The sequence below is a fragment of the Enhydra lutris genome, unplaced genomic scaffold, assembly GCF_002288905.1.
Source record: "Enhydra lutris kenyoni isolate GAN:26980312 unplaced genomic scaffold, ASM228890v2 scaffoldscaffold6, whole genome shotgun sequence".
Taxonomy (NCBI): domain Eukaryota; kingdom Metazoa; phylum Chordata; class Mammalia; order Carnivora; family Mustelidae; genus Enhydra; species Enhydra lutris.
The window spans coordinates 27776725-27801800 of NW_019154090.1; the positions used below are offsets into that span (position 1 = coordinate 27776725).

Below are 25076 nucleotides of genomic sequence, written 5' to 3' on the forward strand. Positions count from 1 at the left end.
ATGGGTAGAAATGCGCATAAATTGTTTTTGTTCTGACTTAAGGTTTTTTTTTTTTTTCACCATTCTTGTTTGGAAACATTTAAATTTGATTCTTGTTTCCTTTCTTGCTTTGTGATTCTCTTCCTGTAGTTTCTTGTTTTCTTCATTTTTCCAGTTTATAATCCTCTAGAGTTCTATTATTTTAACTTGAAAGGTTAATACATTGTTGAATAAACCAGAGCATCTTGCAGAAAACAAAGAAATTCAAACCTGGTTATAAGTCAAGGATCCAACATTCTCAAATTCCTAAGTTTTAGAAAAGAGGTGATATGGGTTCACTTCTCTTAGTTTTGTCCACCTTTCCCTGTTGCTTTTTTCCCTATTTCCATCGATTTTTTCCCAAGCTTTCTCCTCTTTTTATTTGACTATATTAAAAAGAAAACTCAAATCCTTCGCAGGATAAATCACAGTAGGATGTAAAAAACAAAGTAGGATGTAAGAAGCCATAAAAGATCAGAATACATTTAAACCGGGTGTGGTTCACAATCCAACAGAGCTCTTGTTAGTTTCTAATTTCACATCTTAAATAACAGTTTCTTCTTAAAAAAAATATGAATTTGAATTATGCCTTGAATTGCAAGATAATCTGTTATTTTATAGAATTAATAAGTGTTTTTGCTATAAAATAGCACCGAAATGTTTTTGTAATCAACATTTAAATATCTTTTAATGTTCCTTCTAGTTTGTTAAATACAGCTAAGGAATAGAGGCAACATGTTCTACACACATGTGCTTATGAGTAAGCGAGGGCCATTGGCCAAAATCTGGCTTGCTGCTCACTGGGAGAAGAAACTCACAAAGGCTCATGTATTTGAATGTAATCTAGAGATAACCATTGAAAAAATTCTTTCACCTAAGGTATGTTATTGATTAAAATTATAGATTAAAATTATAAACAAAATTTATTTATTAATAAAATTAAAATTATAAAACTTCCAAGGAACTTTACTTCTGAAATGGTCTTCTTTCTTTTAATTCCTATAACATTTATTACCTGAGCTTAAACATATGTCAGTTTCTGTTGGTAAATACTATTTCATATGTTTATCATGAACAGATTGGACCCTGAAGGAGAGAGGTCATGTTTTATACATGTTTTGTAATCCTTTCTTATTCCCATAACAAAATACCATGTGAGTCATAGGAACCAAATAATTACTACTTAGAAAAATAGTGAACAGATGACTATGCAGAACAGAAAAAAAAATTGAGTATAACTCAAAATATATATGAAAATACTTCATTATTAAGACACTATAATAAGATATTACAATTTGCATTAAAGTATTGTTTTTGTATGTTTTTAGGTTAAGTTTTTCTGCTTCAAAGATGGATGAATGATAATTGAAAACCTTCCATGTATCAGGCACTGGGCTAGGCTTTATGTTCATTAGATTATTTAATCTTCACAATAACTCTATGAAACGGGCTTCGTTTAGCCTCAGTGAAGTGCGGTAGTTAAGGGGATGAACTTTTGAGTTAGTCAAATTTAAGTTTAATTCCTACTCCATTAGTAGTTGTGTTACTTTGGGCATGCTACTTAACATTTCTGAGTCTGTTTTTTTTCTTTGGTAAAAAGAGGGTGTTGTTAAAATTAAATAATATATGAAGAGCTCTTAAGAAAATACCTGGCACAAAATAAATGTATAATAAGTTGTAGCCATTATTAATAAACTGAAGTTTAAGAAGGTTGAATGACAACCTCAGTCACTGAGCTAAGACTTGAATCCGAGTCTGCCTGACTGCAGAGTTTATATTATTCCCATGAAACCAATAATAACGCATTTCACTTAAATGGTACATGAGATTATCTTCATTGAGTAAGAACAAAAGTTCATCATTTTACAAGATGAAGTAAAAGTAATTCACTTTAAATAAGAATAAGCAAAATGTCTGCTTTTTAAAGAGAAGAAATTCTATGATTTTGTAATTTTCAAATAGGGTTTATGGGTCTAGTTCTTAACATTCTAATACTTTAAAAATTATTGAAAGGTGAAAATTGCACTTCGAACTTCAGGACACCTTCTTTTGGGAGTTGTGCGAATCTATAATAGGAAGGCAAAATATCTTTTGGCAGATTGCAGTGAAGCATTGCTTAAAATGAAGATGACATTTCGCCCAGGTATACTTGCAATGTTGATTTGTCTCACTTTCTTGGTTCCCTTTGGCATTTTTATTTGGGATGGGCTATTTTAATTGGTGGTGCTCTGTAATTCCAGGGTGTATAATGAATATAAACTTTCTTTTCACTGATTCTAAGTTTCCATGGTTAAGGACAAATTATATTCTTTCCCTTGTTCTTTTCCCGTATTTTCAGGTAAAGCTTATACTTTCAAAAACTTGTAATTTTCCTGCATATTTACATGAAAAATATATGTAAAGCTACCACAATTATGTAAGAAATTCTGAGATCTGTTTTAACGGGTTGCTTAGTTTGCTGTATCTGTTTCTGCCTCTGTGAGATGAAGTGTAATTGACAAAAACCAAATATTATAATTGTCATTATTTTCAGAATTCTTAGGACTCTAAGCAGCATGCTATTATGAAATATTATAGAAAATCTCTAGACATTCAAAAGTGCTAGATGTTTACATGCATCATAAATATAATGCCTTTAAACTTAAAGACATTCATCATTTCTATCTCGTATTATGGTTATTTAGGTACAGGCCTTGCCTCTTATACTAGTTTGCAAGCTTCTTGAAGGCAACATCTCTGTCATGTTTATTTTCTGAATCTCTTATAGTACTTGTTTCAGTGCCTTGAATATACTATTCCCTCAATTAATATTTGCTGAATTGGGGCTGACAGGGTTTTTTTTTCTTTATTTAAAATATTTGTAGAATCTCTACATAAGTTTATACTCAATCAAATATGGTTCATTTGTTTATTATTTCATTTATATAATCCACAGGTATTTATTGATCCCATATTTTGTGCCAAACACTATTTTAGGCTCTGGGATGCAAGGGCAAACAAGGCAAACAAGGTCCCTTTCAGTTTGGTGAGGAAATCAAATAATGAAAAAGTTTTTTTTTAATTATTACAATAATTATAGATTGCAATTGTGCTATGTAGGAATGTAAGCAGAGTATTACAACAAAAAATAACAGAAAACTTTACTTGAGTTAGGCTGATTGGGGAAAGCCTTTCAGAGAAGATTGAATTTAAGGTCAAACTTCAAGAATGAGAAGTACCCAGCCATGTAAAAAGTCCCTGAGGAAATAGCATTCTGGGCAGAGGGAACTGTGAGAGCAAAGGTCTGGAGGAACAAAAAGGCCAGTATGGTTGGAGTCTAGTGAATGAGGAAAAGATGATGCTGATAGATTTGTAGGGTTCCAGAGGCCCTGATTAGAAATTTGGATTTTATTTAAATGCACCGGGGAAGTCACTAAATCATTTTAAGCATAAGAGTGAGCTGATCTGATTGCTTTTTAAATATTTTTAATATCACTCTGGCTGTTTGTAGAGAACGGACTAAAGAAGGTCAGGAGTTGGGATTTTCTACTTATATAACATTATTGCTCATTGAATGTGGTTTTTTTATTCTTTTCAGGACTGGTTGACCTTCCAAAAGAGAATTTTGAAGCTGCTTACAATGCTATTACACTGCCAGAAGAATTTCATGATTTTGACACCCAGAATGTGAAGTAAATTTTTTAAATTTATTTTCCTTCGATTTTATTTTCTTGGTATTTTGTTGTTTTCACCTTCATATTTCATGAACACAAGTGAAATCTAGGTAACAACTGAAACACATGCAGTTGACGAAACTTAAATTCAGTGTGAAATTTTGAAATATAATGCCCCAATATATCATTATATTTGCTGAATGTAGTTTGCACTATTGACAGTATGTTCATCCACTCATTCAGTAAACATTTATTGGGTGCCTTCCATATGCCAGGCACTGATCTAAGCACAAAGGAGATAGCAGTAAACAGTAGTTCCTGTCTGCAAGAATCTTACATTTTAGACAAACAATAAACAAATAAGTATACAATATGCCAGGAAATGATCAGCAATATGAGAAGAAATAGAAAATAAAGTAAATAAATGAGGATGGTCAGGAAAGGCTTTTCTTTTCTTTCTTTCTTTCTTTTTTTTTTTTTTAAGGGTTAGAACTGAAACCTGATGGAGGTGTAAGAACAAATCATTCAGTAACTTGAGGAAGAAGGTTCCAGGTAGAGCAAGTGGGAAGGCCCTAAGGCAGAACACATTGGACATTTTCAGGGAACAGCAGGGAAACAAGTGAGATCGGAGTGCTATAAATGAGCATCTGAGTGGTAGGAGATGAGGTCAGAGAGGTAGCAGAGGGTGCAAATGATGTAGGGTGTTGTAAGCCGCATTAAGGACTTTTATTTTACTCTGATAGGAAGCATAGGAGGGTTTTGAATAGGAGAGTGACTGGATCTGACTTGATTTCAACATGCTTCCTCAGGCTACTTACTGTAAGGGGGAAAGGGAGGAAGCAGAGAGCCTATGAGAAGATTATTTCAGTAAGAAGTCCAGATGACCCCTCCAACCCAACACCTAGCCTGGGTCCCCTCCCCTCAGGGGCTGCAAGGGGAACTCCACCCCAGCTTTTACCAGGAACTGCTGGGGGAAAGCCCAGAGCTGAGAGGGTCTCCCCAACCACACCAGACCATATCCCCACCCTCCACTGATCTGAAAGTGAAGACCCAGGGGACATGGGGGAAGGAGGGCATTGGTGGTTGAAAAGAGTTAGTGCCTTGGGTGGGGGATCCCAGGACTCATGACTGGGATGGACAGGAAGGGGACATGACAGCCCTGCCCTATTTGTGGGAGTTGAGGGCCTAATTGGGAGCATGTGTCCTCCCCACCAGCAGCCCACAGATGTGGGATCAGGATGCCTGGCCTCTGTGTCCTTGAAGAAAACTTCCTGTGGCCTTTGTCTTGTTCTTCCTTAATAAATGGTACTACCCCAGCCAAAAAAAAAAAAAAAAAAAAAGTCCAAGGGAGAAATGACAATGTCTGTGATCACTTCACTCTCAGTCTTCATGTTATCAAGGTGGTGACAGTCAAATTATGAATATATTTTAAAGACAGAGCCAACAGGATTTCCTGAAAAATTGGATATGGCTTTTAGGGAAAGAGAGATCATATGATTTGGGCATGAGAATGGAGTTAACCACCTAATGAAATGAGGATAACTAGGGACTGGCAAGTTTAAGAGGGGCAGGGTAAAGGCTAAATTAGGCTTTAGACATAAATTTTGAGAAGATTGTTGCACATCCAAGGGCAGTAGGCAGGTAGTTGAATATCTGGGTCTGAAATTCAGGAAAGAGGTCTGGATTGGGATATATAAATTTGAAAATTGTGAACATATTGTTGGAACTTCACCCATGAGTCATAAGTGACCCACAGGGGATGTGTGTAATGTTTTAAAAAGAGAGAGATCTGAGAACAGAGCGTTGGGTCAGTCCTAGTAGCTAATAGTCTGATGAGGAAGAACTATTAAAGGAGATGGAAAAAGAGCAGTCAGTGAGGTAGAGAAAAAATCAGAAGTAAGTAGGTCGAGAGAAGACTGTTCCATGAGGGAGTGAACATCTGTTTGAAATGCGGTTGGTTAGGGTAAGTAAGATAAGGACTGAGAATCGACCCCTGGATTTGGCAACCTGGAGATCATTTGTATATATGCATGTATAATAAACTAGTGTTTGTAAATAATACTATTGAGAAAATAAAAGTGATTTTATGATAAAACCTGTTTTTTGTTTTAGGGTTTTGGGGTTTTTTCAGGATACTGCAAAATCCTTGGGTTCTATTCCCATGTTTTTGTCAATCTTCTGTTTCTCCATAGTGCTATTGATGTTTCAGAACACTTTGCTCAGAACCAAAGCAGACCAGAGGAAATCACACTTAGAGAAGATTATGGTAATGACCTACTTTTCCAAGCTGGAAGCTTTGGTGAGAATATTTGAGAAATTAAAATTATAAGCTTTAATCAATTGTACTTGCATTTTTGTACTGAAACAATGTCAATAGAAATAGCTATCCTTACACCATTAGAAATATCTTTAGAATGAATCTCTTGTTGCGTAAATGCAACTCTCAGTAAGTTTGCCTTTACCTTTTTCTAAAGAGGTGTCAAAGCCAAGACTCAGTCTTAGGCTGTAAACTTCCCTTCTGACTGTACAATCATTTTTGAATACTTAATATATGTAGTTGCTATCATAGGCACAGGCACTGCCAAGTTTGCAGAGGCATTTCCTGAAGGAGCTCCCAGGTGGGAGAGAGACATGCAAATAAACATTTGCTGTGGTAACATATATATAAGGTTTTACATGTGTGCTGCATATAGCATGACTTCAAAATATAATTCCTCCAGTATATGATGATATCAATTGTTAAAAAAAAAAAAACAGATTTTAACATGGCTTGGGACTAAGGAGGAAATACCAGATGCCAAATACATACTTATGATTGTGAAACAGAAGATGTTGAGCGTATTCTAGAATTGAGGCCATATAGTATTTGTTCTTTTTATGGCATTTACCTCTGTCTTATACCATGGTATTATATATATCCTGTGTTAATCTGAAAACCCCAAGATGATAAGATCTGTGTCATATTCATCTTTGACTTACTTATAGTACCTTAAGCTGTGAGCATAGATAGATAGCCTAAATCTGTGTTTGGTGGGGATGAGTGGTCAAGGCAGTAATGCTTGAGCTACATCTCTAACCTTCACTTCTTATCCTAACTCTCCCTCCATAACTCTTGCAATCCATAGCTGTGTTCTTAAATGATTTGGTGCAGGACAAGTTTTATAATTTTTGTTAATTTTCGGTCTGTCATGGAATTATATTTTTATAAAATATTAAAAAATTGATTACTAGAAAAATTTAAAAGTTTAAAAATAAAAATATATGCTTCAATTTTTGTTATTAAATTCAACATATATAAAACTACTCTGTAAAATTGCTCTAAGACGTTCTAAACTTTACCTCTAATTTGTGTATTTACTCTGTCATGGACAAGGACCAATCCACAGACCATACTTTGAGGTGCATGGATCTTTTACTGTCTGTAACCCCAAGATTTAGAATGTAATACATTGGCGAAAAGTTAATCATAATTTCCTACTGCCCAAGACACTCTTTACACATTTTCCTGTAAATGCTACTACTCTTCTTTAGGACTGAAACTTTAGGATCACCTTTTTTCTTTAAGATTTTATTTATTTGAGGGGCGCCTGGGTGGCTCAGTGGGTTAAAGCCTCTGCCTTCAGCTCAGGTCATGATCCCGGGGTCCTGGGATCGAGCCCCGCGTCGGGCTCTCTGCTCAGTGGGGAGCCTGCTTCCTCCTCTCTCTCTCTCTCTGCCTGCCTCTCTGCCTGCTTGTGATAGCTCTCTGTCAAATAAATAAATAAAATCTTAAAAAAAAATTTATTTATTTGAGAGAGAGATAGAGAGCTGGGGGGGGTGGGGCGAGGAGCAGAGTGGGAGGGATAGGGAGGAGGAAAGAATCTCAGACAGACATGTCTGAGAAGAATGTCAGACAGACATGTAGGGTTTGATCCCACAATCCTGAGATCATGACCAAAACCAAGAGTCAGATGTTTAACTGAAGGAGCCACCCAGATGCCCCTCTAGGATCACTTTTTTTTTTTTAATTTTATTTATTCATTTGACAGACAGAGATCACAAGTAGGCAGAGAGGCAGGCAGAGAGAGGGGGGAAGCAGGCTTCTTGCTGAGCAGAGAGCCCGATGTGGGGCTCGATCCCAGGACCCTGGGATCATGACCTGAGCCAAAGGCAGAGGCTTTAACCCACTGAGCCACCCAGGTGCCCCTAGGATCACTTTTAACTATACTTTCTGTAAGCTTCATACCAGTGTTGATTTACAACAATAAAAAATTGGAAATGCCTCTTAGGTCTTCTTTCTATTTCCCTAGTCACCCTAGTTTACCAGTAGTGGGGTACCTGCATGGCTCAGTTGATGAAGTATCCGACTCTTGATCTCAGCTCAGATTGATCTCAGGTTGTGAGTTCAAGTCCCACATTGGGTTCCATGCTAGGTGTGGAGTCTACTTTAAAAAAAAGTGTGTGTGTGTGTGTGTGTGTGTGTGTGTGTGTGTGTGTGTGTGTATTTCATATAAGTAAAGTACTAAAGGCCTGGAGTACTATAATACCCTCCTACATATCTCCCAGTCTCTTCCCACATTTTATATATCTCTGCAAGAACAATTGTCCTTAAATTCATTTTTTTAAATATCACATTCCTCTACTTAACTATCTTGGATTCCTATGGCTTACTTTAGACACACCTGCCTATCCTCAAGGCCCTCCACAAGTATATCACCTTCTTTGTTTTATCAACTTTGTTTTACTCTCACTACAGAGTTTTTGCCCTAAATGTCTTACCAGCCAACAAATACAATTTAACTGTTCTCAGTCTGTGTCTCCCACAATTCAAAAAAGGGGAAGAACATGTTCTTAGTATACCAATAGATCTAAGTTTGAATCAGCTTTCTCTCTTGCCCTGCTGTGTGATATTAGGCAAATCATCTAGCTTCTTTGAGCCTGACTACCCTTTTTGTAAACTGAGATACTACTAGCAACATCAGAGTTACTTCCCTTATTCTCTCCTTCAGTTCTTTTCACCAATAAATGATTTTTTTCTCTTCCAAAAACTAGCTCAAACCTAATGTTTTCTGAGAAATGTTTAATATTAATACATACTATTCTGAACTACAATATAAGATTGAAAGCAATGATTATTTAAAAAATTTTTTGAGTAATCTTAGTATCGTGATGCTGAATGCTCAGAATATGTCTGTTGATAAATTTCATTATCTTATTGATCAAAGCTGGCTTTTCTTTTGGGAACTTTCAAGCTGCTTCTGGAAGATGTGAACATATTTTTAGGTTTTTTGGGTGGGGGAGGGTTGTTTGTTTTTTTAAGTTAGTCTTCTATTGAACAAATCTTTAATCTAGTGCAATGAAGGCTCCCTTTTTCAAGTTTTCCTTTCCAGGATATGTGGGCCTATAGAGAAATCTTAATATAAATGATTCTTCATTATTTTCTTTACTAATACTAACTAACATAGTTGTTAGAGAGAGGGAAGAGAAGACCAACTCTGTCTGACCACTGGTGTCAGACTCCTGGACCTAGAGATTCAAACCCAAGAAAGGAAAGAATATACATGAGCTGACAGCCAATCTGGAAGCAAGTCAGTTTGAAGCAGGGAGTTCACTTTATCTGCTGCTGTCAGTGTCTTAGGAGTTGCTCTCATAAGTTGCCATTTTGCAATATATTTTACCAGTGAAATTCTAACACTGTTACTGTCACTGTCTCTGCTAGGTTCAGATCCTGGCTTTGTCATTTATTAGGGTATGACTGTGTGCAAATTATAAAACCTTTCTGTGGACATGTTTCCTTGTCTGTACAATAAGGATTATAATAGTATTTTCTGTTACATAATATAATGCACATAATAAGCACTCAGTTAATGTTAGCTGACCGTGTTTTTCTTTTTAAGTGCTGTATGTCCAACACCTAGCAGATTGTTTAATACCCAGTCATTCAATAGGTATTTATTGAATAAATGCTATAAGCTCATTCTTTAATATTTTACCTACTTTTCCATTCCTGAGAAGACAGACATGCCTCTTATTTTCCAAACTTCCATTATGGATAAACAACACAAGAAACTGAAATAATATGATATAATGCTTGATCAAGCAGACATGACCTTTCTAATGCAGAAGAAATCATTCCACTGCCAATAATAACCCTCTGGGAAATTATTAAATTGAACTACAACTAAAAACCCTATCCTAATGTTTTTTCCTATTGCTTTGGGAAAAGTGTTAGACTAAAAATCCAGTCTCCACAGATTAACTGAGTGACATTAGTTGAACAATTCAAATAAGTTTTTAAGCTCTTATTGTTCTTATCTGTAAAATGGGAGGGGCTATCCAAGAAGATATCTGAATTTCCATCTAACCCTAAAACTTTATGTTTCTATGGCTAACTCAGTATTAATGATATATATTCACTTAGGGGAAGAACCTGAAATTCTCAGAAGACATAGCTTCTTTGATGACAACATATTGCTGAATTCCAGTGGTCCTCTAGTTGAACATAGTTCTGGAAGCCTTGCTGGAGAAAAGTCTCTGTTCTATGACAGTGGAGATGGATTTGGAGATGAAGGGGCTGCAGGAGAGATGATTGGTATGCTGTTTGGTTATATAGAAATCAGATATTTATTTCAATCAAACTAGAATGTATTAATAGGTTTATTAGATCAAACTAAAATTTCAGGTATGCCCCTGTGTCATATAAATCAATATATATTTTTTACACAAGTTTTTCAAAATCTATAGTGTATTTAAACATTTAGGCTAGGTCCAAGTGAATAGCCATCTATTTAAACACATTTTTCATTTAGGTTATAAAATACTACTTGTTTTTATTTTTATAAATTCCTAATTTTTAAAGGGGAAGGAGTGGAGTTAATATAGTCTTCACAAAATATATTAGATCATATATTAGAAAACATTATTTTCCTTAACAGAAATTGTGAAACAGCTAAAGGATCTGTCCGACATTTTATATTATAATTTTATATTTATATCATGATGTTTTTAAAATAATCATAGAAATAGGGTAGACAAAAACTGGGAAATCTAAATACACACGTTCTAAAGATATTGATGGTTAAGTAACAAATCTTTTTTAAATTCTCTAGTTTGATTTAAAAGGCTGGTTATAGCAAACTTTCTGAAATTTCAAAATTATGAAAAAACATGGTTCTACCTTAAATCTATACTAAAGAATTTTGAAAGCTTTTACTTCTTGATTTGAAACCTAAACATGGTTATGTAACAAGGTTGCTATTTTGGTATTAGTTTAGTAAATATCTCCTGAAATTAAACATCTATTTAATAAAGGAAAGGAAATGATAAATATATAATTTTACATTATCCTGTTTGAAATACAAGAGTCTATGTAACCAATCAAATCTACTTAAGTAGGGTTGTACCTTATCATTCTTGTATACAATAGTGTCAATAAATGTTTAGTGAACAAATGACAGATTCAACTCTGTATGACTAAAGTATTTATTGTTTTTCAAGACAATCTACTGCAAGATGATCAGAATATCCTATTAGAAGACATGCATTTGAGCAGAGAAATTTCTCTGCCTCCTGAGCCTCCTGATACTATAGTGGGTATGATGAAATTATCCTTTCTGTTGAAAGTGAACAGATACTAATATTCAGATTAAGACTTATAACTGCACAGTTTAAGTAGCAATATAGTATACTGAAACATAGTAAAGAATGTTGTCCCTCAAACTCTCCTGAGTCTGACCCTGGACAATATGAAATAGGAAACTAGGTTCTGAGAAAGTTACAATGAAAGTATTTAGCCAGAATTGGGTTTATTTGGTATGAGAGCACATTTAAACACTCTGTCTCAGACCACGTAATCTCTGTGTCTCTTCAACTCCATTAAGTACATGATTCTAAAAATCAGATTTGGTTCCAGTTAACAATATAAGTATTCAATTATCATTATCTTTTGCTTTTATTCTCATATAAGCATCTAAGTTATAACATAACCATTATTTTTTAATAATTCCTTTTATGGTGGTATTATTAGTGGAACCAGATAATCCAGAGTATATATGTCTACCTGAAAATGGAAAAATGGATGACATATTATCAAATGAAGAACAAGGATTTACCCTTGACCCAATTGATGCTTCAGGTCAGACGCAATTGTGTTTTTGTTTTTTATTTTTTGTTTTTGAAATTTTTTTAAAGATTTATTTATTTGAGGGGGAGGGGCAAAGGGAGAGGGAGAGAGAGAATCCATAAGTAGACTCCCCACTGAGTGTGGAGCCCAACACAGGGCTCGATTTCATGACCCTGAGATCATGACCTGAGCAAAAATCAAGAGAGTTGACTGTTTAACCAACTAAACCACCCAGGCTTAGTTTTTATTTTTGATACACTATTATTTTATTTACTGTGAGATAATCTGTGAAATATTATTGGAGGGAGTGAACCCAGTAATAACATTTGCAATATGATAGGGAAAGGGTGTGGAGGAAATTTGAGGTGATCCTTTCATTATAGTCAACTGTGGTCAAGCCATATAACCAGTGTGGGAAACAGGAAAATCTAAAACTGAGTTCAATGCCAGTAGTTACTGAACCATTACTCTCTGTTGGGCACAGAAATGAAGACATAGTACCGCTTTTAAGAGGCTTACAATCTGATTGGGAAGATAGATAAACATGCAAATGAATGTAAAATAAGACAAAATAAAAGGATCAAAAGAGAAGCCTATGACCTCTAAAATTTAACCTCATGCATATTTTTAGGAATAAAAGACAAATATGAATCAAATATAACTTGACCTTATAAGGACATCATAGTTTTAAGTAGTATAATTAATATGAATTTCAGTTATAAATTCAGGCATTCAAGGGATAAAGCATTCAAGCTTTTTTCTCTACTTTATGCAACTTTGAGTTTTTATCTCACTGGGTTGGCAAAAATTTCAACCTGTACATTTCCCCTATGTGGCCTAAGCTATGTAGTATCAAAATTTGGGGGAGGGGTGTGACAAGTAGAAAGGAAACTTTGGTCATCAGTCAAAACAGTTTGTGGTACCCACTGTCCCAGCCTGTGTTGCCTCTGGGGTCATCACACAGCAGCCCTTCTGGGATCTCGCCACATTCCTAGGATTTTACTAAGGCACATTAGCAGGCAGGTTACTATTCCATTTGGCTCCATCTGATATCAGATCTTCTCCCATTCTGGGAAATCTCATCTTCCCTTTTTGCATCTTTACTAAGGAAAAGCTTGACTTCTGCTTTCTACCTGGTAAAATTATCTAAAAGGAGTGAAATCCCATGGACCTAGCTACTGACTTGGAATTTATGTATGAATTTCAATGGAGGAGGGAAAAATATACTGGACAGATACAAATTAATGTTTCAAAATATCCTCTTATATAGATACTTTAGGGAACTTCAAGATTGAGCTACCTCCCTGAGTATATCCTCTGCTCCGCATTTCCTCAGTTGTCTGCCTGCTAGGTCAACAGAGTCCCTCCTAAGCACTTTGAACGAACACTTTACAAAATCCATCCGCTGTTGGCTGCTCAGATACTCTAGCTATGCAAAAACCTGGTGAAGCATAACTTATTAGAAGAGAGAAAGGGATTTTCTTCCCATGGCAACTCTGTAGGTTCCATTGTGGTAGACGTTTCTTAGATATGCAGCACCTAGAATATCACTTTACAAAGCTGTACAACCAATCACATTTGTGCCTTTTTCTTATATTTAGACTTTGCTGAGAAGAGAAAAGGCAAAAAGAGGAAATTGCTTATAGATCCAATCAAGGAGATCAGTAGCAAAATTATGCATAAACAGCTTACTTCCTTTACGGACACACTCATGGTTTTGGAACTTGCACCTCCTACCCAAAGACTGATGATGTGGAAGAAGAAGGGAGGAGTGGACACGCTTCTGTCAACTGCTGCCCAGGATTTGACTCATGCTGAACTGAAAATGGTAACAGTTTGCATCTTTTTATGTAGGTACAGTGTTCAGTTATAAATAAGTAAATCCATATTTACATTCATGTATACAACAGAATATAAACTTACGAAAAATACCTCCTTTTGAGTTAATTTGCTTGATGTGTGTGTACATGAATTATAGTTTTCACTTTTTGGCACATGTGCTTGTATTTTATTGAATCGTTTTACTTGTTGAAAAACAAGAAATAAAAATGTATATTTTTACAGTTGTTTACAAAATGCTTTCTGTCCTCTGGCTTTAAACTTGGAAGAAAATTGATACAGAAGGAATCAGTAAGGGAAGAAGTGGAAAGCAAAAACATAATAGGTGAGACATCCTAACTGTTGGTGTTGAGGGGAATGTTGTAGAAACAAAAATATCATTTTACATTTCAAGTGAAAATGGGGTCCAGTTCCATATTCCCAAGTATAAATGCTGTCTCTAGAAAACTATTTCACCTTAAAGAAATTGTTACATCAGCATTGCCTACAGGTTAATTTTCATCCAACAAACTACATTAAAAACAGGAGGTATATATATTATGCAGATTCTTCATAATCTCTCTCCTCCTCCCTACCTCCTTAATCTCACTCCTCCCTATTTCCCTATCCCTAATCTCACTCCTCCCTATCTCCCCCATCCCTACTCCTAAACCTTCAACAGATAAAACTATTTTATCTAGGAGGATAATGTTTCACTTTAAGACAAGGAACATGATAAGTCACCTAGTGATAAGAATAGCATTTAAAGAATACAATTAACCTGAGACATAGACATTTCCATCCACTTAGAGGATACATGGAGTATTAAAAATTACTGATTGTGACAGTTGTAAAGGAATAATAAAACCAGCTTTGGTAGTGAGCAAATCTCTGCTTCCTGATCACTTGTCCTGAAGACATTAAAATCTACTGAACTGGGCACCTGGGTGGCTCAGGGGGTTAAGCCTCTGCCTTCAGCTCAGGTCATGATCTCAGGGTCCAGGGATCGAGCCCTGCATCAGGCTATCTGCTAAGCAGGGAGCCTGCTTCCCCCTCTCTCTCTGCCTACCTCTCTGCCTACTTGTGATCTATGTCTGTCAAATAAATACATAAAATCTTTTTAAAAAAAATCTACTGAACCATACACCAAGATGGACTTGAACTCTCCATGTTGTCTTGTGAATGCATGTGTTGGAGTGAGTGTGGAGGAGACAGTTGGTGGAGGATGGGGAGTGGAGGTGATGAGAACCAGATGAGGGGGAAGAGAAGATAAATATGTGAGACTTGGGAAACTATAAGAAAGTTTGTACATCCTTTGCTTAAATCCTCAGATTCCAAGTTTTCTCTCAGAAGATTTCTTTTGTAACAACCATATCCCAATTTAAGTTTGAAAGATATTCTGGTGAAATCTTCTTTACTTCCTTAATAATTCAGAGACCTCTGTGATGGAAGAACTAAATTCTCAGCGAGACTTAAATCAATCCAAAATGTGGAAGGATGTGATTGATGGATCTAACTGTAGCTCTCGTGAGGATATCAATAAAAATACTAGTTCCGAGGTAAGTTAATCAAAGAAAATCATAAAAACATTATTTTTCTGACACAGAGTGAAGGAACCTTGAAACTCTGATATGTCTTCTTACATTATAGTTTATATTCCATCTTATCTTATTCTGCAATTTGTTTAGTAAGTGGCCATACTATGTAAAGCATGATTTTCATCTACAGAACAGTATTTTCTAGAACTTTTGGATAGTAAATCACAAGATAAGTAGTTCATACTGAAACATTTTGCATGATACATCAAATAAATGAGTGTGCTTGAATCCAGTTATATCCCAAGAATCCTCCTGGGCCTCGCATTCAATATATCATGGAATTTTTTAGGACTCTGGAAAGTACACCTGTGTTTTTTTCCTGATCATAAATTCACTCTTCTCATGTCTAAGATTATGTCTTAGACCTATAATTATCTTAGTCTTGAATCCGAAAGACTATCTAAAAATCCATGACCAAACAAAATTTTTTAAAAATTTTATTTGAAGAAGTAATTTTTATTCAAAAAGCATAGTCTTTTAAAAGCATCATTGGATGGGGCGCCTGGGTGGCTCAGTGGGTTAAAGCCTCTGCCTTTGGCTCAGGTCATGATCCTGGGGTCCTGGGATCGAGCCCTGCATCGGGCTCTCTGCTCAGGAGGGAATCTGCTTCCCCCTCTCTCTCTGCCTGTCTCTCTGCCTACTTGTGATCTCAGTCTGTCAAATAAATAAATAAATAAATCCTTAAAAAAAAAAAGGCATCATTGGAAACAGTGTGCTTTAAAATATATTCCCCATTGTCACTTTAGTGGTTGTACAAATGTAAATATTATAACTAAACCAGATAAAAATAAACTAGTGCTCTTCTGGTTTGTTCCTTCATGACTGTATTTTAATAGCCACTCAGGGAATTCAAAGTCAATCCACACTGGAAATGAATGCCCTTGGAAGGAAAAACAATTTCATAATGCATTAAAACAATGTATTTTACTGAATATTTGATAGTATACTAGATATTGAGATATTGGGTTGCCAGTACTACTGTCTTCCTTATTTTGGGTTCAAGCATTTCTTAGAGTCCATCTACTGAAACTTATGATCAGGTAAGCTTGTTTAGTTCACAGTTTTTTAATACGTTAACAAAATAGATTTTCCCAAGTGCTTGAAGTGAAGAGATTGATATATGAGTTCTCTTGACCCTCTTAACTCCTTTACTCTATACTTATGCTTTAATTATCAATTCCATTCTTATGGTGCTTCCAAAAATGGTGAACAGGTGTGAAACATAATCAGGAATGGGAAATATTGCCAAGACAGAAAAATATTGATTCTGATTCATCGCTTTCAATTTTTCCTAAACCATTTTTTATGTAAAGTAACTACAAAATGGAGAGTACCTAAAATATAGAATATTCATAGAAATTAAAAGAGAAAAAAATAAGTCTCCACAAACATGTAGATTAAAGAATAAAATTCAACTCCTTACATTCACTAAAAATTTTAAAAGATAAAGTGAAAAATCAAATACCCTTTGTTGTAGTAGGCTCCTAACTTGAAGACTGTTAAAGATGAAAAAGGGGCCCATGACTTCTATAACAATGAAAAAAGGGGATGATAAGGAATGGAGAATTTCTGGCTTTCTTCTTTTCCTTCTTCCTTTATGCCTTTGCTCCCCTTCCAGAAGACACAGTTTTTCTTCCCTTTTGCCAGTGACAGCTCCAGCCGTGGTGGCAAGAATCTTGCCATGGCCCTAGGTAGGGATATTAATATCCCTTCCTCCATTTTCAGCCCTCTGTTTATAGTTCTTCCTCCACCACCTGGTACTGGCATGAGGATAGAGGTAGGGGTTGGGACTAGACAAAATGCTTCAAAGGAAAGTGGTCTCAGCCACACAGCTATGAAGTTTGATATGAGGTCAGCAGTGGTGAAGGAAGTAGGAGTGGAAACGATGGGCAGCAAAGAGGGCAGGGATGTGCCAGTTCTTCATTTGTGGAGGCATACGGAAAACAGGGCAGTCTATCTGGGATATTTCAGAAATAATATTTTGTGAGTGCAGGTAGTATTTTAAATCAGTTTTAGAAATGAGCCTTCATGTGATTAAAGCATTTAACAAAATAAAATTGTTCCTGCGATTACTACTACTGTGACGACTTACCTATTTTTCCCTAATTTGCTTTAGCAGGATATTGTTGAAATGGTATCTTTAGCTGCTGAGGAATCCTCTTTAATGAATGCCATCTTAGCACAAGAAAATGAGACTTGTACAGTGGAGTTGGTAAATATATGCACAGTCTTGAGAATGTTCTTACAAACTTTGTTCCTGGGGTGCTTGGGTGGCTCAGACAGTTAAGTGTCCGCTTTTGGCTAAGGTCATGATCCCAGGGTCCTGGATGGAGCCGTGCAGCGGGCTCCCTGCTTAGCAGGAAACCTGCTTCTCCCTCTCCTTCTGCCTGCTGCTCCCCTTGCTTGTGCACACGCTCTCTCTCTGTCTAATGAATAAATAAAATCTTTAAAAACAAAAACAAAAAACTTTGTTCCTAAATAGTTACCACCTTATTTACCTAAAAATTGGTTTTAGAGCTGTCATGTTACTTTCTAGAATTATTAAATTAGTGATCTCAACAAAAAAGAATGTAAGTAGTTTGATAAGACATACTCAGAATTGCTTTGACCTTTTTTCTTTCTTTAACTTATTTTGAAACTTCAAATAATTTTAAAGAAAATTGCGAAATTTTTATGTTATCAAAGGTAGTCATAGGTTAAAAATATTGCGAATCACTGTTTTAACATATAACATCTTTAAAGAAGCAAAGCTATAATAGAGGTACATCCTAGAGTGTTTGAAATTTTACTTTATTTATAAATTAAAAAAAAAAAACAAGAAACAAAAACAAAACATAGCATTTTCCCCCCAAAACATTATGTGGCTCAAGGCCTATATCAGACCACTAAAAAGAAAGTGGTCCTGCTGAAGGGCCACAATTCAATAGCAAAGCCAGAAGTAATATCTGACTCACCTGCGTCCATACATATCATGTTCTTATTTCTCCAGTCTTTGTACCATAGTGCTGAAGGCATTTTTAAGATTGTAATGAATTTTAGCTAAAGTTTCTTATCGAATAATATCAAAATAGCTATTAATGCCAGATGATAGTTTGTTCTTAAATAAATAATCTTTATACTGAGTTCCAAGACTACTAGATTGCTTTTTCAAATGTGAAAAATAGACTGGATTCTATAGATAATCTAGGACAGAACAGATACCTGAACACCTTAGAGCCAGAAGTGGGGTGATTCATTTTCGCCTTTCTCTTTGCTCCAGTAGACACAGGTTGTTTTCCTACACGGTCAAGCAAACCACAACACAGCACAAGTTCAGCTGCTTTAATAATCCACTGGGCTTTCCACACAATGGATTCAGCAGTAGGGTGTCCGGATAGATCAAGTAGACAGGCTTCAACAAAGCGCATAGACTATTTTTTCTGAGCATTTTCCTGGTTAGTTTAGTTGTGCAGTTATAGGTGAAGCTGTGGTCTCATGGATCTTTAACAAAGACTTGGGCCATTGCTTTTTTATATTTGAAAAACAGCATTTGTGTACTTAACAATATAATAAGTACCAGTAATTGGGTGAACTCATTTATCCTAGGGCAGACCAGAAAGAAATAAGAGTAAATTGTAGCTGAGGGGATTTGGAAAACTCTTCAGAATAAAGTGACCATATTTTCGGGTCATTCCCTTTGGAATGTTAGAAAGAATGCTATACAGGCAGGACCAGGAAGCCAGTATAACTGGTAGGAATGAGGACTCCGCAGTCAGTCTCCTTAGCTTCAAGAATATGCTGGAACTTTCTGAAATCATTTTGGAGTCTGTGAAATTTAAAACAGACAGGAAGTGTCTGGGCTCCAAAGGAGCACGTGAAGTGACACTTGACAGTGTACCTGTGGTAAGGATGATGGTATGGTCAGAGCTAGCCTAGGGAAAATTATTAAAGTAGGTCAGTTCTGTGCCACTTTCCTCCCCCCAAAAACCTCCCACAACCTGCAGTTTGTAGACTTGCTCTTTTGTCAGATTCATCAGCACCTTTCCTATGCCCAGTTCTGTTCTTAGCTCATAAAGTGTTAGTTCATAAGAACTTAGAATGAGTTCCTGTGAAGGGATTTCAACTTGATGATTTTTAAATATTGAGGTGTCTCTGAAGATGGCTAAATTTTAAAACCTGAAAAGAATGAATCTATTCAGAGAATATGACAGGAAGTGTGTTGATCTTTTTGGGACAAGTTACCCTTTAAATCAAAAAGGTTCTAATCCAATTGTACACAGATGGCTAAACATCACGTATTAATTAGAGCTTCTGTATCAGCAGCTAAGTTCAGATAAAGGCCTTTACAAGGCAGTTTTTCTATAGATTTATGTTTATTCCTGTCAACTCAATTCAAATTGACTAGAGCTGGGATAGTCCTAACCAAAAGTCACTGCTTATTTTACTTTTGAGAGTAAAGACATAATGCTTTTGGATGCATTACTAATAAAGACTGCAGAATCTCCTCTTCTGGAGACCCTCATTGCCTAGGTAACATTGATATAATCCTGCAAAGGATCAATATATATTTTTATGTTTCCTAGTCTCTCTATTATCAGACTATAAGTTCTTTTTTTAGCAGGACCCAGTGTTATAGTTGGGTTTCTTGTAGCAGCTAACACTATGCTTGGCAAATAGTAAGCATTTGGTAAGATTTGTTTAAATGAAATATTTTATCAATCTTTCAAACAGGAGTCATCGGAGAATGAACATAATACTGAGACAGAGAGATGGAATCGAAGAATTCTTCAGATCTTACATAGTTTGAGGGTAAGATGGTAGGGTTTGTCAATCCTACTTTTGTTTTTAAAAATAAAATGCTGACATCAATCTTCTAGGTGTTAATAAAAATGAAATAGTCTTCATTATTTTTTTGTTGAGACCAAATTCCACTAGAATGAAATTAGTTTGAGCAGTATACCCAGGGCTCACTGTGGGAGTTTGCTTTTGGTGCCTGTGTGTTCTAATCAACTTCTTACCTATACTCATGCTCCTAGAAATCCAGTGTATGTCCGTCCCATTCTTGTGTTTAGCAGGCTATCAACTAATTCTCTGTATGGAACTAAGTTTATAACAGTTTAAGAGCAAAACAGATTATTTTGAAATTTAACTTATATTTTGGGGCACCTGGGTGGCTCAGTCAGTTAAGTTTCTGACTTGATTTTGGCTCAGGTCATGATCTTAGGGTCATGAGATGGAGCCCTGAGTCAGGTTCTGTGCTGGGCACGGAGCCTGCTTGAAATTCTCTCTCTCCATCTGCCCCTCCCACCTCCCTCCCTGCTCTCACTCTCTCTCTCAAAAAAAATTTACATATTTTTATCAATATAATACATGTATATAATTTTTGAAGTTCAGTAGTTCTATGCTATAAGGCTAAGAAGGAAACACAGGAATTTTTTGTCTTATCTTCCTTATTCCTAAGTCCTGCTCACCAAAGGCAACTATATTAAGCTGTTTCTTTTAGTATTTATATCTATACTTCTAATTTCATATTCTTACTATTTTATCTGTTGACTTCTTTCAATGTAGAATGAAAATTTAGTTTAGTTATAGCTTTCTCACCACAGTCTGTTTTTAGCACAGTATTCAGTGTTTACAGTGTTACAATTGTAATAGTTATGATGTAGGTTTGACTTTGACAAAGAGCCAAAGTATCAATGGTTTCAAAAGGTAAAGTATAATCTGGTATAGTCCCTACCCTCAAAAAGTTGTCAGAGACCCAGGTTACCTTTATCTCATTTTCTTTATTCTCAGAATAAAAAAATGGCTGAGTACCCACCACATCTGCATTCTGGTCAGCAGCAAAATTTCCTTTAAGGGTACAACCAGAAATTGTGTGTATCACTTTTCACATTTCATTGCCCAGAACTTAGTCACCTTGCCACATCTAGCTGGGAAATGTAGTCCTTATCTGGCAATCTTGGGCCCAGCTAATTATTCTATTGCTATGAAAGAAGACAAGAATGAATATTAAGGGACAATCAGTAGTCACTGCTACAAAGACTGTGTAAAAATTAGTGTAATTACATTTCTTTTCTTGTGAACTTCATAGTGGGTTTTTTTGGAGTTAATCATTGCCTCATTTTTCCCATTTGCTTGGGAAATGCATCCTTAATTCTTTTCTTAAACTCTCTGACAATATAATGAAACCTCTTTTAGTATGCTCAAACATGTCAATTGATTGACCAGTTCCAGTATATTTTCTTGAAGATATTCCTTCCAGAACTCATCATCTTCTTATTCTCATTGGACTAGCTGCTCTCTAGGTCTTTTCCATTGTTTTTGTCTTGCGACATTCCTTTATCATAACATGGGAATTCCTTTGTCTTTTTCCCATATTAGTTTCTCTATTTCTCAATGCTTTGATCTTCCTTTACTGAATTTTTTGGTGGTTAACATCCTTTCATAATTTTCTGAGATAAAGTGTGCATAGGAGATAAGACACCTTATGTACAAGTCTGAAAATTTATTTATTTTACCTTTAACTTGATTAGGTGTCTCTGAACATAGTTTGAAAATAATAGTTTTCAGATGTTGAAGGCTTTGTGACATATCTAGGTTTCTTGTGTTGTTCCTGAAAAGTTAGATGCTGCTTGGTTGGCAATCCTTTGTAGGTGACCTTTATTTTCTGTCTGGAAACTTCTAGGTCTTTTCTTTGCTCCTACTGGTCTGAAATTTCATGATGATGTGTTTTGATATGGGTCTTTTTTCATTTATTGTGCTGAGCAGATAATGGGTTCTTTATTCTGGAAGCTCATGTCCTTGAATTTTAGGAAATTTTGTAGTATTTCTTAGATTTCCTCCTTGCTGTTCATCTATTCTATCTTTCTGGATTGCCTACAGGTCAGATGTTGGATCCCCTGAATTCCCCTTTAATTTTTAAAAAAATCTTTTATTTCTTATATTAATTCCCTTTGTCTTTTTTTTTCTACTCTCTAGAAAATGTCTTCAACTTTATCTTCCAGTTTTTATTGAATTGTATTTCTACTTTCACCTCTTTTGTTTTCCAAATTTTTTTTAGTTATTAATTATTCTTTTAGTTTTTAGCATCCTAATCTTCTCATTTATTTATTTATTAATAGCTTTATTGAAGTATTCTTAACATACAATAAACCACACCTATTTAAATTATACAGTAGATAAGTTTCAACATCATGTTTATACCTGTGAAACCATCACCACAATCAAAAGAGCGAACATATGTATCTACAATCCCCCAAAATTTCCTTGTGCCTCTTGATAATCCTTTGTCCCATCTCTCCCACTGGTCCCCCTCCCTCCTCATCATCATGTTTTATGGATACAGAGTCTTCTTTTTCATAGGTTATAGTTTTCTTCTGGTCCCTACATTGCCTCTGTTTGCTTTGTGATTCTCTTAAATGTTAGTAATGCTCTTGAATGTTAGAAATTAAACTCAAATGTCTGGTAGACCTTTGGTTATCTGTTCTTATTTGAAAGTGAGACAGCAAAGGGGTGTCTAGGTGGCAAAGTTGGTTAAGCACCCAACTTTCAGTTTGGGCTCAGGTCATGACCTCAGTGTTGTGAGATCAATCCCTACCTCTGCTTTGTGCTCAGTGAGAAGTTTGCTTGAGATTCTCTCTCCCTCTCTCTCTGCCTTCCCTGCTTGTGCTCTCTCTCAAAAATAAATAAATAAATCTTTTTTAAAAAAGAGCGGACAGCAAAAATCAGATTGGAAGTTATATAAGCAAGGGTGACACTTGTAGACTTGTGGTCTTAACAGTGAGATAATTGGGCTGTGCCTCCCCCCGCCACACACACACTTGCATACACACAGGTGCCATTATCTGTCGTTCCCCTAATCCCCTGGCACCCATGGTCAGTTTTCCCAGCTAAATCTTCAAATCTACTGCCTAGGAGATGAAAAGCATGATGCCAGTGATTCAGGACCCAAGAAGAGGAAGGGGAAACCTTAACTGTCTCATTGTTTAGCTTGTAGAATTTCACTTAACTCCCAGCTTGTGGTATGACACTTCTCCACCATCCACAGTGCTTCGTGTCCCAACTCTGGAGCCTCAGTGGTTAAAATCTCTGGAAAGGCAACTTCCTGCCTCCTGGCAGGGTATTGGAGTTGTGATCTCCTGGTTCAGTAAACTGGTAGAGTGCACCTGAGGGTCTAACTGCTCCCAAGTAGACTTCTGAGGAATTCTTATCTCTATCTTCCAACGTACTATTGCCTGCAATTCCTGAGCTTTTCCAAGGTTCTATAGCTCACACTAACTAGTTTTCTGCTGGTTTTCCTTCCTGCTGGTACTTAGATTTTAACTTTCTCTATTCTGCTAAGTCAGTCAGTCTTTCACTTTGTCTTTATCCCCTTCCTTTGTCACCTTGTATTCTTTAACCTTCATTTTAGAGGGCTTTCTGGAGGGAACAGAAAAATAAGCATGAGTGTTCAGTCTTGCATATTGGGGTGTTTTTCAAAAAGATTCTTGAAATTCAAAAGGGTGTCCCTCTTCTCTTCCAGGGGAAAAAGCCAGTCAATCCACATCTTGTCTCCTCAAGAGTGAATAAGTGAAGGTTTGGCATATGCCACCTCCGAAAGGCTGCTGATACTGTCCTTTTCTTGTCCTTTTGTTTAGATAAAGTATGATAAAGTATTTAATTTATTAGTTTGCTAAATGTTGTGGACTAGCAAAAAAAACCTGTATATTGTATTTCTAAAAATACTTCACAGCTATCAAAGGAATACGAAGCTCAAGCCATACTGGCTAGTATTCATCACAGTATTTCTAAACAAAAAAACTATACTGTACTATAGACAGTCCTGTACTATACTGTACTATACTGTTCCATTCTAGAACTCTGATTCTAGTCTTCATAAAAGGAGTTGTCTTTATCCATAATTACTTTACTGTATCTCAGTTTTTTCTAGTAGGTTCATAGGTGCCCTGTGGTGAATCCAACATCTTTTTAATCTGTGCCAGGAAACTGGGAGATATTTATATAGTCATATTCCTCTGCCACTAAGATATAAATATAATTTTACATTTATTACCATAGTTGTTTATAGTCACCCCCACCTCCCAGTACCTTTAAAGAGAAGAAGCCTGATAGGGCTGATAATTTTCATTGTATTTGAAGCCTCCCAAAGTCCTGTGGCTTGTTTTCTGCCTGCAAGTCTAAACTAACTTCACTTTCCACAAAGCCACTTATGTTAACATCAAATTTTTAAAAGACCTAACATTTGTATAACACATCAGAAATTTGTATAACACTTTAAGAGTTCTTTTGCATGCATTTTCTCAATGAACCAAGCTTATACTCAATGACCAATAATGTTTTTTAAATTTTACTAATGAGTCTTTTGCATTTCTCCATTTTAGGACTTCACACTTACTTATCAAAAATATTAATATTTTATTCATTATGCACCCACAGCCTGCTGTACTTTTAATGATGTTGCTTCTCTTTCCTTTCTTCTTTTCTAATTATTTTCCCAGGAATCCAACAAGATGGGAATGCAGTACTTTAGTCTGATGAAACTCTGCAGAAATAGTGACCGAAAACAGGCTGCTGCCAAATTTTATAGCTTTCTTGTCCTAAAAAAACAGCAGGCAATTGAGTTGAGCCAGAGTACTCCCTATGCAGATATTATAGCTACAGTGGGACCAATGTTCCATAAAATGTGAAGGAAATCCAGAACAGGCAGATTTATGTAATCATTGGAATTTCTGTGTAGACCATTCAGTTTAATGCAGAAGCTGTCTGGAAGTAGCTTAAAGTCTGATCCATTTCATATACAGGCTGACTCCTATTTCCCCTTTGTAAATTCAGAATGATCATAGCCAGAATTGGAAACCTCTGTGCTGACAGAAATACTTAATTGTAGCTGAGTAATATTTTTAACTTAGC

General features: G+C 35.9%; 1 protein-coding gene across 1 annotated transcript; it reads left to right on the forward strand.

Moving 5' to 3' along the window:
* Positions 1–753: 753 nt before the first annotated feature.
* On the forward strand, positions 754–24853 carry LOC111141325 (RAD21 cohesin complex component like 1). The gene is made up of 13 exons (XM_022493785.1): positions 754–897; positions 2032–2161; positions 3596–3689; positions 5864–5970; positions 10072–10242; positions 11148–11243; positions 11677–11784; positions 13374–13600; positions 13837–13936; positions 15025–15149; positions 17305–17400; positions 19899–19976; positions 24665–24853. The coding sequence occupies exons 1-13, from the start codon at positions 754–756 to the stop codon at positions 24851–24853; spliced, it is 1665 nt and encodes a 554-aa protein (XP_022349493.1).
* Positions 24854–25076: the final 223 nt, after the last annotated feature.

Excerpts from the sequence above, each read along its gene's own strand:
- LOC111141325 (XM_022493785.1), top strand. The coding sequence starts at position 754 with ATGTTCTACACACATGTGCTTATGAGTAAGCGAGGGCCATTGGCCAAA. Across the intron at positions 10,243-11,147 it reads GGCTGCAGGAGAGATGATTG|ACAATCTACTGCAAGATGAT; the intron begins GTATGCTGTTTG and ends TTGTTTTTCAAG. Across the intron at positions 15,150-17,304 it reads ATAAAAATACTAGTTCCGAG|CAGGATATTGTTGAAATGGT; the intron begins GTAAGTTAATCA and ends AATTTGCTTTAG.